We start from the raw sequence: 17799 nt of genomic DNA on the forward strand, positions 1-17799 counted from the left end.
ACCCATTGGGATGCATGGTTGTCAGTCATTGTGTAGTGCTGTTACTTTATATAGCAGAAGGGTCGTTGAGGGCTGCTGATGTTCCACCAGGACTTACAGCCTTGTTGATGGACATTAGACCCTGCTGATTGGTCAGTGCCAGTGACACACAAGCCCTTGTGGGTTGGAAGAAATGAAACTCAAAATTCTACCATTAGTTTTTACTAGATGCTGGAGGTGAAGTATATCCAGCACATCAGGGTTCCTCCTGGTCATGGGACCCTTGCGTTCCAATACTTGAGGGGCCTAATGGCTTATCATTAATAGATTGCATTTTAATGGATGTCTCCTAACATCACTAACAAGAGTGTCAGTTACCACGTGGGATGTTCGGCCTGGAAACATGAACTGATGTGGACAAGTTATCGAGAAAGCAAGTTTGCTATTACTAAACAATACATTCTAAACAACAGCAAATATAGCAGTTTTATTCAGTTCAACAGGTTTAGCAATTGTTTTAAGTAAATATCATTTCTAAACTATATAATGTTTCAGTATAACATCCTTTTAAGCTAAGAGAGTCCCAGAACAGCAGGAGAGAGCAGTTTATAGAGGGATCTGCAGGGTGGAGGAGGGGGATAGAGAACAGCCGGGGGAAGGATGGGGGAGAGAACTGCACAGGGAGGATGGGAGACTGCAGAAGAGAAGAGAGGACTGCAGGGTGATGGAGGGAGTTAGAGAGCGGAGTGTAGGGGGGAGATTATGTAATATACAGTTTGTGCAGATCAGATGCTCATTAAGAAAACGACCACCAAGATTATAGCCAGCCATGTTGGTTTTACAGAGGGATGGGGAGAGCTGCTGAGCCAGTAGTTACTCCTTTATGGAAGGAGCAAGTTCCCTAAAAGATCAGTGTGTTCCTGGCTGGGGACAGGTTGGTTACTTAGAATTATAATCATCATCATCAATTATTTATATAGCTCACATCAGTCTCTGCCCCATTGGAGCTTACAATCTAAATTCCCTAACATACACACACACAGATAGAGACTAGGGTCAATTTAATAGCAGCCAATTAACCTAACAGTATGTTTTTGGACTGTGGGAGGAAACCGGAGCACCCGGAAGAAACCCACGCAAACACAGGGAGAACATACAAACTCCACACAAATAAGGCCATGGTCAGGAATTGAACCCATGACCTCAGTGCTGTGAGGCAGAAGTGCTAACCACTAAGCCATCGTGCATTATCTACAGCAGGGCAAACAGTGTTGTTGTTTTTGTTGGCAAACTGCGTGTATGAACCCTGTGGTAAATGCTGATCTCCTCAGGGAAGTTGATGCATAACATCATACATGTGTCCTGATTCCCAGGATTAAAGGGATAGTACAACATAGATACACAAAAAGCTGTGTATCTAAATCTAACTCTTCGCTGGAGTAAAATGTCTGTACATATGTATATAAAAGTATTTCTTGTGGTTACACTTGTGTATTTAAGTGGATAACTAGCAGCATTTATTTAGTCTTTAGATGTAGGAAATACGGTGTTGTAAAAGTCTTTTTAAGCATTTTTGTTTGGGGGGGGGCTCAGAATGAAAAAGGTTTAGAGCCCCCGGTATAGACGACTGTCTGTTTTTTATTCTAACCACTACAGGCGCTCGCTAGATCGCTGTAATAAGACAGTATGCGCTCGTATGAAATCTCCACCACATGACGGAGCCCCTTGAAATCCATTTACCTCTGTTATTGCAGTTTGTGATACTTTTGTAAAGGGCCACATAAGAGTCCTCTAAATGTAAAATGCACCATTTCTACAGCTTGGTAATGCTCAGTGTTACATTAGTGAAGTGTCTCAAGGTGCATGGAACAAATTCAATGTATTCTGCGAAGCTTTAACTGCAATCACAAAATACATTTTTTTTCTCCCCTGCAGAAATATTTACAGCAATTTATTCCTCCTGTATCATCCGTTTAGTAAGCACAGCTGCTAGAGAGAGCCTGTATATTATTGTCACTTGTAGCAGCGGATCTGGCTTCTGGTATTTAAGGGCACCTATAGATCTAATGCTACCAGGACTGATTGTAAATCATATTGTGGTATTACAAGCCTCTGAGCAGTACTGGGGTCATATAAAAGGTCACAAGGTCAAGGAACGCCAAGGTATCTCTTAATATGCTTATTATCTGCAGTGGGTGAATATGCTATGTGACAGAGCCCCACTGGATTAGTGTTTGAAGGCAGGTATATTTCACCTAGGGTCCTAACCTACTTGTTTTAAAACCCCAGGGAAATGTTATTGTGTGTAAGCTGCTGAAGAGCTATAGGCCTGTTGAAAAGCCGGAAAAGGGTCCTGGGGTTATGGATGGAGAGTGAGGGCGGGCTCCATCTGTTAGGACCATACACTGGGTCTTCCAAATTACCAGCGATTCTGCTGGTAATCAGGAGTTGCATCTGAGTGGTGCTAGTGAAAGGTTTAAATGCAGCTCAGTCAGTCTCTCTCTGCCTGGGGACAGGGGCTGCAGAGTCTCTGTGAGAGAGAGAGAGCCTGTTATCTGCCTGTAAGTAACTGCGCTGAAACTTCATTTTTGTTTTGTCTTCGTTTGTTAGTCAGGAGTGACCAGTGTTTAGTCCGAGCCGGACGGCAAAGTGTTTGTTTTGGAGTTTTCATTTTGGTTTATTTTACTGAATAAAACTGACTGAGGCCAGTTGCAAGACACCTTTGGACTTGTGTGAAACCTCTCGGCTGCTATAAACACCATCTACCCCAGGAGATGGTACCGGGGCCCCCCTACCCAGTCACAACTATTACACAACATAGCCAAGGGATAGAGGTGATGATATCATTATTATACAGTGATGTAAGTTTTGTGTATTTTAGTGAGTATCACCGTGGTAAGATTACTTCTAAATCAACTACAAAATGGCCGTCTGATGTCAACGGTTCACAGTATGCTCATAAACATTGGTTCACCCACTAAATGGCTGCCACTACTGAGGGTAGGTTCAGGCGTCTCACAAAGGCGAAGCTTGTTCCTCCATGGCTGTGGCATTTATTCAGTGATTTCTTTCCATTTCTCCCTTGGATGATGAATATATTTTCTCTCATGTAATTTGTTGTAACCCGCGGTGTCTTCTCCCCACAGGCCTACGCTGACTACATGAGCTTCATCCTGGCCTTAAACGAGGGTGTGAAGGGGAAGAAGCTGACGTGTGACTACCCCGTGTCAGAGGTAGGTGCGGTGTGATTACACAATACACACACAAATCAACTGATGCTGACTACGGTGCCCACACACTGCCACCTAGCTGTACACACCGACCACTACATCTGTGGAGAATGTGCCCACACGTTCAGGATCAGACATGGTTATTCAGTAACCAGGCACAGGTTGGGTATTTAGGAACGAGATGGAAATCCAGTCTAGTAGTAATAATCTTTATATTAAACCTGAATGGACTTTAGTGAGGGAAAAGGGACAGGTTAATGTAGGTTAAGGTTCTGAGCTGAGTTTCTTGTCCCTCTAGGTGTGCGCAGACCAGTTTTATATATGTCTCTGACTTACAGGCATATCCTTATATAGGGATAAATCTTTCTGCACAGATACATTATTTGGAAAACCTCATTTATTTATTATACTCCCATACTGCTCAGTGCAAAGAAAATTATATAATGGCTGTAAGATTCATCGGTGCCCCCCAGTGGCCAAACTATTATACAACATGGTTGAGTAGTTGCTTGGTTTTACCAAGCAATAACTGATGAACAGAGTATCACCCTGGCATCAGGGTACCTTGGCATCGTCAACATCTATCCCTGTTTTAGAAGCAATGATTTCCTGAGTTTACTGACACCTGAGGAGCAGGTTGAGGACCTCTGAATGATAGAAGCTGGTGGACCAATTGCTGTTCCTTCCCCTATATCTTATTGCCCCTCTTGCCTATACAATGGCTATAGTGCGGCTGCATAGAGTTCAGTGTTGATAACGCTGCCTCTAATAACTGTACCAGCTTAATAGAGTTCCAGATTCCCGGAGACAACAGAGTTCATAGTCAAAGTACCATGAAACACAACGATAATGAATAATATATGGCCAGATATAATCGAACCCTGTAGTTATAATATAAAACCCTTGGAACAGTTTGTGGGGGCTGGTGGGGTTGCTCTCTGTGCCCCTAGTTTTAAAGCATATGTTAATATTCTCTAACATGGGCTTTGAATACCACAAGCATCTAAGCCTATGTTATTGCATGTTCACACATGATATTGTAGTACAAGTAACACACATTATATACTTTATCCCTATGGGGATAAAAGGACACAGATATAATTGTTGGTGCTTCATATGGCCCACACAATTATACCACATACCTAACACATTTTGGTATTCATTTAAACATTGCAGAACAGAATTATTATTATTTTTATTAATAATAATAATAATAACGTTTATGTATTTATTATTACCATTTATTTCTATAGCCCCAGCAAATTCTGTAGCATTATTTCCACCCAAGGCTGAAAATTGGTACACACCTCTAACAGTTAAGGGTTAAAATCATATATATTTTTTCTAAACAAATGAATTATAATGTTTAGTTATATTTTGTGTTACACAACATTTTGTTTTGTACTTCAGTGACATATTTTGAAAACAAATATCATAGAACTTTTTTGGCTCCAAGGTGTTTTGCTTGTGGAACCTTTCTGCACTGTATACTACAATTTAGCCACAGGGGGGCACTGTTCCACTGGAGTCTATGGATGATGTTTCATGTTATCTTTGGTGAGCAGCTGTCACTCATGTTATCACACAAATATGATAAATCTGGTTGTCTGCTCTAAGTTGCTTATAAAGCATTTGATGAATTACCTAAACCCTACATATAGACCAGGGGTCTGCAAAAGGCTTTTCAAGCCCAGTTGTGTGTGTATATATATATATATATTTCCCACGGCTCTCGGAGCCCAACAGGGTCCTATTATAATATAATAAACCATTGTTTCTCCTAGTATAACAGGCACTATGTGAGCACTACAGCCAGCAGTGTGTGTTACACCACTGACCACCAGTCTGACCATTCCTGGCAGGTGTGGGCAATAACCTCCAACATTTATCAAAATTATTGCAAACTTACACTGCCCTCCACTGGGCTACTTCTTAATATCATTTTTTAAAACTATTTCTTATTTTAACAAGCCAATGTTAATAGTAATGGGACCAACATATAAACGTTCATGTTATGCCACACAGTAGGGACCCAATTCATATTATGCCACGTAGTACTGCTCCCAGTTCATATTATGCCACATAGTTGTGCCCCCGGTTCATATTATGCCACATAACGTCTTTCCTTCCACAATGGAACCTGGGAGCGGGTTCACTAACGCAGGCGTAGATTCCCGAAGAGGAGATCCTGCGCATGCGCAGCCCCTACGTTTCAGCCGTCTTCAGCTGCTCTAGTGAAGCCGCTGCGGCACTCCGGGGTGCCAGACAATACTGGTCCACGTGCCACGTCTGGCACCTATGCCGGAGGTTGCCCACCACTGGTATAGACTATATTTGGATGAAGGTTTTCATTTATCATGGAATAATTATTTTCAGTGTTTTGGCTGATACCTCTATGCTGATTACACAGTATGATTGTATTTGGTGTAAATACTCAGGTTGTTATCTGCTGTTACAGCAGCTAACTAGCATCTGAAAACCGCATTAAGATAGAACAACATGGTTTCTTGTTCTCGTTTCGCACCATTGTCTACTAATATCCAATATTTTAATACTGCGCTAAAATTTTTAGAGCACAGCATGCATTACACATGGTACCTGTACAATGGGTTGTATTGGTAAAAACGCAATGCTTATTAAGTGCATGGAAAATGCATTAAAACTGCATTACTAAAATGGGACTCCTGCTATTCTCGATGTTCTCAGTACATATATGTGATCAAGCCCAAAATCATGCAGAGATTTTCCCTTTCAGTTACTAAAAGATTTCTGGGTAGAAACACTGCCATCTACTGGATCTGTAGAATATATCTATCTAAATATAGATCCGTGAATATAATGTCCTTCATATGAAATTGTCCTTAAAGTGTATGCACAGTATAGAGACAGACATTTTTGGGCAGAATCACTATTCATGCAATTAGAACATATCAATTTGTGACACCACTGAAGTATTTCCCAGTTCAGTCCAGAGATGTCACTTATTGGTAATGAATGGTCAGGCTGCATTCTCTCCAGTATTGGCTTCCCCTAGTGCAGGGGTAGGCAACCTCCCAGCATGCTTTGCCAGTAGATATCCAGCAGATAGGTGGCAAGGCATGCTGGGATTTGTAGTTTCACAACACCTGGAGAGCCGCAGGTTGCCTACCCCTGCTTTAGTGTATAGATGATGGCCTTCCTCTAACCCCTATGACAGGTGGTACTTTGTGACCAGACTGCCTTTAGTTTTGTTTTTTTGCTGTGTGCCGGTTAAAGGTGAATACCTTCATTTTGTTTTTCTTTGTTTTTGTAAAGATAAGCGTGTGCTCTACTGCAGCTTTTAAATAGTGCAAATATTATGAATAAAAATATAGTTGTTAGCAGTTTAGCTGCCCCCTGCAGTCAGATGGATGCTACTTCATGTAGTTCCACTGTAGCTGAAAAGTCACAGTTGCCTATCTGTCTGGCACTTCATATATGCTGATGAATGCTGGATCCTCTATTAGGCCCAAACCCCCATAGTCTATCATTCCTGTCCTAATTACTTGTTTTGTGTTTATCATATTATAAATACACACCCCTTCAGTGACTTCCATATGTGTCTGGTCAGTTCCAAATGTCAATATAATAGTGTTATTGTCAGTTCTGTATTAAGGTGTGTGTTTATGTGGCTATTTCTATGTTACTTGGGGCCCAGGAGTCTACTGTTGTGTAAATATGTGTATAGCTTGTGCAATAATTCCATAAGTATAACCTATATTTCTTAGTATTGCTTTATTTGAGTAGAAGCAGACATACTGCTTGCTCTACAGAGGTAAAATGCAATATCCGTAGACTGCATATGAACATTGCCACCTAGTGGACAATTTAGCTTGATACATGGCGGAACATTAATTTTGAAGCAATCCCCACTCACTCATAAGCCCATATTTTCTAAGATAGGGACAGCATACAACATTATACAAATAAGCAAATATTGTATATAACTGTCCTCTGTGTCACGATCTTAATGTTAGGAGGTATGCTGTGCAGCGAGTGGATACTTCCTTCATCTATCTCCCCACTATTAAGGACTTTATTCATTATACATCATCATCATCATCATTTTATTTATATAGCGCCACTAATTCCGCAGCGCTGTACAGAGAACTCACTCACATCAGTTCCTGCTCCATTGGAGCTTACAGTCTAAATTCCCTAACACACACAGACAGACTAGGGTCAATTTGATAGCAGCCAATTAACCTACAAGTACCTTTTTGGATTGTGGGAGGAAACCGGAGCACCCGGAGGAAACCCACGCAAACACAGGGAGAACATACAAACTCCACACAGATAATGCCATGGTCGGGAATCAAACTCATGACCCCAGTGCTGTGAGGTAGAGGTGCTAACCACTGAGCCACCGTGCATACAGCACTTTATACTCTGCACAGTCTCCAGTGAGGCACAATGGCTGCTTTTTGAAGTTTTATTTTATTGGTTTGGGGTAAAATATCACATACATAGGAAATGCACCATTATTAAAGATACAATAATGGGACTAGGGATCCAAGGTATAATTTATCTTGTCCTTGTTGTATTACCCACGGACACACATGCACCTTTTGTACAATCATTTAGGGATCTGTATAACGATAAGCAGGAAACCTGCCTCTCTGCCCCTTGCAGTTGGTTTCCATGCATCGGAGCCTGTAAGAAGGACTTGCAATAATACCAGTCATTGTGTGTTTTGTGATTAGATTGTCTGGTTACAATGCACAGGATGGGTTTTGTCCACGGTCGTCTCTGGCTCAGGCTGCCGGTGACCCCGGCTACACGGGACACACAACCTAATGCTTCCGTTGCAATATTAATTTAGCCGGACAATAGGATGCCGCCGCCTGCGCTTCCACACGTTGCCTTTCAAAGAGACCCAGACAGCAACAAACCCTTGTGTCTCTTTAATTATGTATTAGGCTTCCTAGGCTGGCAGCTGGGGCCTGCTAGCTGCATACGGCTCTGCTGTTTTTAATCCCTTTAAAAAGCAGTAGAAAGCAATGGATGCGTGACTGTCATACCCCTCCCCCCCACCTCCTCTCCAGCTCCTAAGCCTAGATGTACAGCCATCCCCTGCCAGCCATTACTCAGCCTGCGAGAGGGATGGAAAAAAGCAGAATTGCCCATAATGAGCTGCCTATAGCTGGGAGGCTGGTGGCCATGTAAATCATCAGCACTGGTTAACACCAGCCTCTTCCTCCGTGATTCTTAATTACAATGTGAACCTGCAGCACCCACAGCTCAATGTTTGGGGCTTTATGAACCGGGGACGGTTTAACTCCGTATTGCTGGGAGTATTGACCTGTTCTGTTAACCAAGCAGGTCCCAGAGGTCGCTGGGAGCTCCATGACAGCTGCTGCTGGGTTAAAGGGCCACCAAGCCTGAGATGCAAGTTGGTTTATATAGGAAAGAGTCACTAACCACAAGCAGTTATATGTGCAAACATTTCAGGAGTAATCACAAATGGATACTTTTGAGATAAGGGTTTTACGGGGGCGGCGGACGGGTTATTTTTTTCCTGTGCTCATGAGATTTCCTGGCGGTAAGCCTAGTGTAGGACAATGGAGCATCTCAGAGCCTATAAGAGGGTAATTGCCCCCCAATGATGGAGATGCCAAAATTAAATATTGTATGTGTGAATATTATAGAATGACTTGTCGGATTAATGCATATATTCTCTTTAGTTGCCATTATAGGGCTTGTGAGATGAGTATATACTATTGTTTTTTTGTCATCGGCCATTTGTTTCCCTATAAGATGCTACTATAATTGGCTGACTACGGTGTTTTTCAATGAGATTGGTGACAGGAAGTCTGTTGTGTATAGCAAAATATCTTCCCCCGGGGGCAGCAAGGTGGCTTAGTGGTTAGCACTTCTGCCTCACAGCACTGGGGTCATGAGATCAATTCCCGACCATGGCCTTATCTGTGAGGAGTTTGCATGTTCTCCCCGTGTTAGCGTGGGTTTCCTCCGGGTGCTCCGGTTTCCTCCCACACTCCAAAAACATTCTGGTAGGTTAATTGGCTGATATTAAATTGCCTTTATTCTCTCTGTCTGTGTGTGTGTGTGTGTATGTTAGGGGATTTAGACTGTAAGCTTCAATGGCGCAGGGACTGATGTGAATGAGTTCTCTGTACAGTTCTGCGGAATTAGTGGTGCTATATAAAATTGATGATGATGATCATATCTGCTGATAATCTGCTGAAAATTTTACATCTATATTTGTGAAATTTTCTTTCAGATCTTCTGTAGTACGGACTGGGCCTGATTTTCCTATAGATTGCAAGGCTTTTTATTTTGGAAGGGGGGGGGGGTGTGTGTTCGTTTTTACCTACCGCGTATTAGACTGGCGTGGAAGACTACAAGCGTATTAGCCTAGGGCATCCTGAACCCTTAATCAGACCCTGAGTAGGGAGAGCAAAATATGGGTACAAATACAGGAAGAAAGATGGGTATAATCAGTCATTTACATTCCAAACATAAACATGGCGTATAACACAGGGTTTGTAAAACATATTAGTTTATAATTGGGGTAGAATAGGTGGTATGGGGGTGAGAGGGATTGTTACATTGAAGATATACAATAAAATGAACCGGCCAAGTGATAGACCTTAACAAAGCTATTGAATCTAAGGGCTAGATTTACTAAACTGCGGGTTTGACAAAGTGCAGATGTTGCCTATAGCAACCAATCAGATTCTAGCTGTCATTTATTTAGAACATTCTACATAATGACAGCTAGAATCTGATTGGTTGCTATAGGCAACATCATTTTCAAACCCGCAGTTTAGTAGATTTACCCCTAAGACTGCATTTAGTTCCATCTAGGACAGTGCTGAGTGTGTGTTTGACGCCCCAACAGGCAATCGAGAAGCTGATGGCCTTACTGGACACTTTGGATCATTGGATTGATGAGACTCCCCCCGTGGACCAGCCATCCCGCTTCGGCAACAAGGCGTTTCGCACCTGGTACTCCAAGCTGGATCAGGTGGGCACCGCAGGAGGTCACAGTCCATTATTATGTGATGCCACAGGGACGAGTGGTCCGATGCTACAATGTGGAAGATATCCGTGTAAATCTCATGTTCAGTACATTACTAACACTGGTATCAGTGGTGGATGGATGAGCGTAACCAGAGATGTTTTGTTTTTACCAGCAATATTGATTTTTCCACCATTTTTAAAACTTTTTGTTAAAGAGCTGCATAGGTAATGATTAGGGGGTAAGTGTATCAAGCTGGAAGTCACATTTACCCCTAGATGTTGTGCTACAGGAAGGGTATTGTTAACCTGTCACATTCCAGGTGCTATTGTACCATAACTGCGATCATTCTGCTCAGCCAACGGGTCTAATAGTCTTAGTTCAGCGACAGCTGAAAAGCCTCAGGTTGCATATGAGACAGAGAATTAACAGGAAGGGCACATAGGAGATTTTGATTGGCCTGTGTGGTCTCCTGTTTCCAGAGAGTGATTTTCAGGGGGTGATAAAAGCTCACATGGGTAAAGGGTGACTTGCAGAAATCTTTTAAAAATGCTATTTTTCAGTGATACACATGGCAATTTGCAATTTGCCAAATCTAGTAAAAACAAATCCCCACGTATATATTGCTACTTTTTCAAACCAAAAAACCTAAACACCAGATATCAACATAATCACCAAAATCACGGTTTTCTGCAAGCTATAGAACGGGGTGATCTAGTAAAGTAAAATGTTAAGAATCACCATGAAAATCTCCAAAAATAAGCTTGCTGAATTCAGACTCTTGAGAAAACGAGCGAGATATGTGCAAAGGATAAAAACCTTTTTTGTATACGGAAATTTCCCATTTATTTCAATGGGGATTCCATGCCTTAGAAATGAATAGGCCATTCATTTTTTAGGAAAGCCCTGTACACAAATAAAGAAAATGGGTAGCGTAGCTACTCCTAAAATCCTTAACCAGCCCCAATACTAGATATCTTAGGCTAGTTCCCACTATTAATCCGCAGCTTGGGGTCCTCCTGTGATAGTGGAAACCAGACCAGGCTGTCTAGTGCTAAGACTAGTAAAGGAGTATGGGGGGGACGACGACACTACAATGGTGAGCGTTATATTTATGATTGAGTGTGGGTTGTGACCTCATTGGAGGTGTGACCTAATGGTCAAGGATATGCGTGATATGATTAGGTGTGGGGTGTGACCTCATTGGGGGTGTGACCTAATGGTCAGTGATAAGTGTGTTATGATTGAGCGTGGGGTGTGACCTCATTGGGGGCGTGACCTAATGGTCAGGGATAAGTGTGATATGATTAGGTGTGGTGTGTGACCTCATTGGGGGTGTGACCTAATGGTCAGTGATAAGTGTGTTATGATTAGGTGTGGTGTGTGACCTCATTGGGGGTGTGACCTAATGGTCAGTGATAAGTGTGTTATGATTAGGTGTGGTGTGTGACCTCATTGGGGGTGTGACCTAATGGTCAGTGATAAGTGTGTTATGATTGAGCATGGGGTGTGACCTCATTGGGGGAGTGGCCTAATGGTCAGGGATAAGTGTGATATGATTAGGTGTGGGTTGTGACCTCATTGGGGGCGTGGCCTAATGTTCAGGGATAATTGTGATATGATTAGGTGTGGTGTGTGACCTCATTGGGGGTGTGATCTAATGGTCAGTGATAAGTGTGTTATGATTGAGCGTGGGGTGTGACCTCATTGGGGGCGTGGCTAGGTCCATAAACATCAGAAAATATGAGCATAGGCAAATAGGTGGCAGCTACAACTCCCTAACTGTGCTCATGGTCTGCACAGAAGGGTAACAGAAATGTATGTCCAGCATCTATATGTATTTCCCTGTGCTAGTTACAGTGAAGCACAGAACATTTTTGATGTCGGTGTCCCTTTAAAAATCTCTTGCACATAAAGAAAATGTTTTTATCCAAAGAGATTGATCATCCCTATGTGAGGTTCTGTTGCCCTGCTTCCAGCTTTTAGAAAACTGTATGGAACATGAGCCCATCAGAACCACCCATGTGCACCTACCCTTAATCAATTACGTGACCTTGACATGTTTCCATAAACCATCGCGTTTTTGAAGTAACTAGGAGCTAAGGGTTCATTCACATTTTCATTTTTACATTCGCTGGGCCTGTGCTATGGCAGCAGCAGCTCACTGCCCTCCATCCCTGTTCCTATACAGCGCATCACAAAATCCATCTCGCGGGCAGGTGAACAGGCGCGGGTATGGCGACCGTAGGGCTTAATGGTCCCTGTGTCACCAAACACTGTACATGTGATGATGTGCGTGTAGACAAGCCTTACATCTTCATGTATTCTAATTTTCTTAAATGTCTATTTCTTTATTAAGGATCAGTCATATATAGTGCATTGGTAACGTGCTCATCAATAAACCAAGTTCATAGATTAACAAGTGTATATAGAGATGGCCCAGCTGTTGGCAGTATAATATGCTCTTCACATATGGGCTATTAGTTTATTTATTTTATCATTGCACCATTCATAGAACCCTAATTTAAAAGGTGGACAGGAGAGGTAACTAAAGAGGAGCAGTAACCACATCTCCTGCTATTTCTATACTTACAGGTTCTGCCACCCCTGAATTGTAGGCTAGTGTTTCTTTATGAATAAACTGTGTCTATATGGCTGTCCTTTTGGCTATATAGTGTCTAACCTATGGCAAAACCACGATGGGCACTACTTCCAAGAGAAGGGTGCAGAATTGTCTGGTCATTAGAAAACCCTTACACCAAGCCTGTGCACCCGTGTGACTTGTTATTGAGGAATTGTATTTCTGCTCAGGCTTGGCTCACCCCGTGTTTCCAATGTAACCAGAGACCTGCCTAATGCCCCAATCTTGTGCATAGGAAGCAGAGAATCTCCTTTCCACCGTGATCCCTTCACAGATGAGCGCGGCAGTGCCAGAGGTGGCCGTGTATCTCAAGGAATCTGTAGGGAACTCCACCCGCATTGACTTTGGCACAGGTAACGAAATTCGCGATAAAACATAATTTTTTCCGATTGTTTTTGTTATACATTTTATTTCAACGAGACTGGAATCTTCATGTAGATGTGCACCTGTTGATTGTGTATTTTCGAGTTGGCTTTAGTTTAGTAACAAATCATCTCTTGTCCACATCACAATAGTAAATGTTAAGAAATAAAACTTGGCCGCTGTTCTGCTTTTCACCACTAGGGTGCCCTGTTGCTACAGCAGTGACTTGCTTGCCTGCTGCCTGCAGTGGTTTGCTGGATGCTGTAGCCCACTTCTTCCTGTGCTGTCATTTTTCTTTCTCTCTCTCTCTCTCTCCTTTACATCATTTCTTGTTCTCTGTTAGTCACTCTAAAACGGTTTGTGCCTTGTAACTCCATGGGGTGACAGCATCAGTGGCACATGTTTGCTGGTAGACATGCGAGATGTGCTAGCAGCATGGAGCATAACTCACGTACTCCTCATACCTCCAGCGGCAGGAATACATCTCTCTGCTGTAGCCAATAAGAAGTTCAGCAGCTTAGGTCACTCCATAATGATTTGTAAATTCCTTGTGCTGGAGCAAAATGCTGAAAGCCTTTTTTTTGTGTTTAAACCCCCCTCGTGCTATGTCTCAAGCGGAGGCAACCTGTGGCTCTATTGCCGTTGTGTAACCGCTAGTCCCAGCATTGAGCCTGCTGGAACTTGTAGTTCCACCATAGCCGGAGAGCCACAGGTTGCCTAAGCCTGGTCTGAAATGTACTTGGAGGGACGTATAGATCTACAATACGGTCAGTGAATTAAAATAGTGTAGCAATGTGTTTAAATAATAATCCACATAACAGCGGCAGATAGATTTAACTGTAAGTAAGAGTGTGTAGCAGTGCAGGAAGCTGTAATATTGATTGAAAAAAGGGGGGTAGTTTTTATTCAATGACTCCAATTCGCCCTTTACTGTCAGCCGGAAGCTCTTCCAGCAGTCAATAAGGGGTTAAAGGCCATTGAAAGATCCTATTTGAGGCACAGGAATGGGAAGCCTGGGGAGGGGGCAGAGAGGGGAAGGAAGTTGGGGAGGCAGGAAAGGCTGCAGATGAGTGAGATGGGCTACAAGCAATGAATTCTGGGAGGATATAATGGCACACTGTTTTGACGCGTTTCACGTGCATCGTGGCAGATATAGATAATTGTGAGCCTGTTGTGGAAGAAATCGGGCACTGGCCTATTCTGATTTGCTCATGAAGCTGTTTTTTAGGAATTCCCTGTGTATATATAAGAAACATATTTCTGATTCCTTCTTTACAATCACAGCAGCCTAACTCTGCATTATCATATACACTAATCAGGTTCGCTAATAGGTCGTTGTCTGGCACTGCAATGCAAGTCATTCTTACAGCTCTTTTTGTTTCTACTGCCTCCTATTGGTTTGTCTGTCAGCTCTCTTTTTTTTTTTTTATTTATTTTGCATGTCTGTTTTCTTTTTACTTTCATTCAACTTGGTAATGTTCCACCAAAATGTCCCTTGAGAAGATGGCCTTGTTGCTGCAGTCTTGTACCCTTTCTGCATATAGGCGGTTGGAATCCAGGCTGTAACGACCCAGTGTCTTGTTACTGGAGGCTCCGCTTCTTAATGATATATTGGACTAGGGTCACCTCGCTAAGCTGCTTGTCTCCTTAGGGCACGAAGCTGCATTTGCTGCCTTCCTGTGCTGCCTGTGTAAGATCGGTGTTCTTCAGGTGGATGACCAGCTCGCCATTGTCTTCAAGGTGTTTAATCGGTAAGAAATGGGTATATCGAGGATATTTGGGTACGTTTCAGAAGAACGGAACTCTGCGGTATTATTACATAGCTCGATACAATAAGAGAAAGAATAATTGTGAAATAGCGATTGATAGGTTATGTCTTATCCCTCATAGCTTACAAAGTGGGACAGAAGTAGGGGACCTCTGGTTCTCCAGCTTACCTCTGATAAGTACAAAGTAACATAGCAAAGTTGGTTAGGTTGGCTATGCAGAGTAAGATAGGCCATCCACTTGTCAGGTCTGAATACTACTTATGCTCTTCTGATGATCATTCACTGACGAGAAGCATTATATTGCAGAATCTCTTTCATGGACTGTTCCTTCTCCCCTTAGTTACCTTGAGGTCATGCGGAAGCTGCAGAAGACCTACAGGATGGAGCCTGCCGGCAGCCAAGGAGTCTGGGGCCTGGACGACTTCCAGTTTCTTCCTTTTATATGGGGCAGTGCTCAACTTGTAGGTAAACACAACATCTTTGTAGGATGGTTCTATCTACATGACGTGTAACCTGTCATCAGTTGGGCCACAGGACTGATGCTCCATTACAGGCTTGTAAATCAATGCTGCTTACTTTTCTAACCTTCCGTGGAGACCGGAACCACCAGTGATTTGTGTTCTTAGATGTATGTTGTCTGTTTAGTACACGTAAGAAAGATCAAGATAGATGCAAGTTCCTGTTTTGTGGTCTCTTGCGCTGAAACATGACCGTAGATCACATATAGTCAATGTGTTTTGCAGACCATTCCACACTGGAGCCCAGACATTTTGTGGACGAAAAGATGGTGAACGAAAATCACAAAGATTATATGTTTCTGGAGTGTATCCTGTTTATAACACAGGTGAGACCTTTTCTTCGCTTTGTCCCGTCAGTACTTGGTTCATCCATTATCACAACAACAACAACAACATCCTGTTTGTTATTACGTTATGTGTCCTGTTCTGTGTTGTGCATTGTACAGTTATTAGCGGATGTTGTGTTCTCCTGCCCTGGGATCCCCAACATATACGTAAGACAATTCCACCCGACACCACGTGGCACCTTTTGATTAATTGGATTCCATTGGCCAATAGGGGAGCTCTGTGTAATGTCATTCATCCAATCGCATGCTGTCCTTTCGAGAGATAAACCACATACACATTTCCATGTGATGGTGAGTTGAGAGACTGGACCACCACAATACTCCAAAGCCACCAGAAACTAGAGGGTGGAATATAGACATAAAAACATAAAGTGCTTTTAGGTGTTAATCCTCTTTCTGTTCACACAAATTACCTCCACTGTTTTATTACCAAGTTGTTCTGATCTGTAATAACCTGGGCTCATATGAGCCTCTACAACTAAATGGAAGCGGATCCAGGCGTCTTGTCAAGTCTACAGTAGTGTTCTGTATCCGCAGTAGAAGTAGGACATTGTATATTGTGGGTGCTGGTACTAACCAAACATCTGCACGTGTCTACTTGAGCCTAATGTTTAATCAGTGAGCATTATGTGGAACATGGCAGCGTTCAGGGGTTGTGGAAGTGATGTGCGGCTCCAATATGTTGTTCGATTCCTGGAACGTACAACATTCACACAAGTCCACATACTAAAACGTAACGCCAAGTGTTTGACACTATAAGGCTCATGTAGAGTTAGTTACTGCAGCTAGAATGTGCAATTTTGCATTTTGCCGAAACCATGTTGGGTTTGAGGGGGGCAAATTTATAACATACGGGCAGATATAGAGTTGGCAGGGGGGCATATCCTGGTTCAACTCTCAATCGCAGTGTTCTAATAAATCTGTGCAGTATTTATGTGCTACAGACAAAACCAGACAGTTTTTTCCTAGCATGAGGACATCAGTGTTCCAGAACAAGCTTGTGTAATGGGCATCCACATCGTTAAACGTCAGCACGTAATTTTACATGACTCTAGGTAACTCCAGTTGTTGGGAGAGGCTGCGTACAATCAGTGGCTCTATCATATATACGCTGGAACTTGTAGTACAATAGCTGTAACTCCACAAGTATTCAGGAATTCCTATATCCTATTGCAAATACCTTAAACACTTTACATAAATGATCCTAAAACTGATTTGCATACGTCTCCCCGGGATGCACAATTATGATGACGCGATGTCCGACCAATTAATATGTGCTTGGAAACACAGATGCCAGTCTCTCGTTGGGCTATAGAGCATGAGGACTATGTTGACATTTTATAGTAAAGACCTATTTTCTGGTAACACTTTATCCAGTTGTTGCTGCTCAGTGATTATTTCTTACAGACATGATCCTCAAAGCGTCTCCACTACAGTCACTGCGAGGAGCACTGCTAAATAATTTCATGGGAAAACGCAATGCCTGAAATAGATAGGAGGAGTACAGAGGTCATTTTTAAATGTAATTAAGTGTATTTTATGTATGGTGCTCCAAATTGCTTATCCGAATAAACCCCAACAGACGGGCTTTGTAGAACGTTTTCCAACCAGGATATCGGTGCATTGTGTAGGGGTGACATTCTCCTCTCAACATTAAACTGTATGGGTAACACCGTCACACCAGAGCAGTTCTGTATGAAACACTTTGAAAGTGGAATTCTTCTGACGTGACCGGGGAAGAGCGTTCCCCATTCACTGTAATGTCACTTAGGGAGCGTATCGTCACTGTACAACGTAGCGGTCCCCTGGTTGGAAAAACGCATTTGACCGTGCCCTAAAAGAGCGTTGGTGCGAGCAGGATCCTAAAATACATTTTCTAAGCTCCTTGCTTGGAAGGGTAGAGCCAATGTCACCAGCGGCATACGAATCTGTATGTGACTGGCATCAGACTG

General features: G+C 42.7%; 1 protein-coding gene across 1 annotated transcript in view; it reads left to right on the forward strand.

The window, feature by feature from the left end:
* Positions 1–17799, forward strand: part of PTPA (protein phosphatase 2 phosphatase activator) — a 37885-nt gene that overhangs the window by 6998 nt on the left and 13088 nt on the right. The window contains exons 3-8 of the mRNA XM_075185078.1: positions 3126–3212; positions 10090–10215; positions 13086–13203; positions 14865–14964; positions 15323–15447; positions 15726–15826. Coding sequence (XP_075041179.1) covers positions 3126–3212; positions 10090–10215; positions 13086–13203; positions 14865–14964; positions 15323–15447; positions 15726–15826 — 657 coding nt within the window. The remainder of the gene's footprint in view (positions 1–3125; positions 3213–10089; positions 10216–13085; positions 13204–14864; positions 14965–15322; positions 15448–15725; positions 15827–17799) is intronic.

Source organism: Mixophyes fleayi, chromosome 9 (genome assembly GCF_038048845.1).
Source record: "Mixophyes fleayi isolate aMixFle1 chromosome 9, aMixFle1.hap1, whole genome shotgun sequence".
In the NCBI taxonomy this organism is placed as follows: Eukaryota; Metazoa; Chordata; class Amphibia; order Anura; family Limnodynastidae; genus Mixophyes; species Mixophyes fleayi.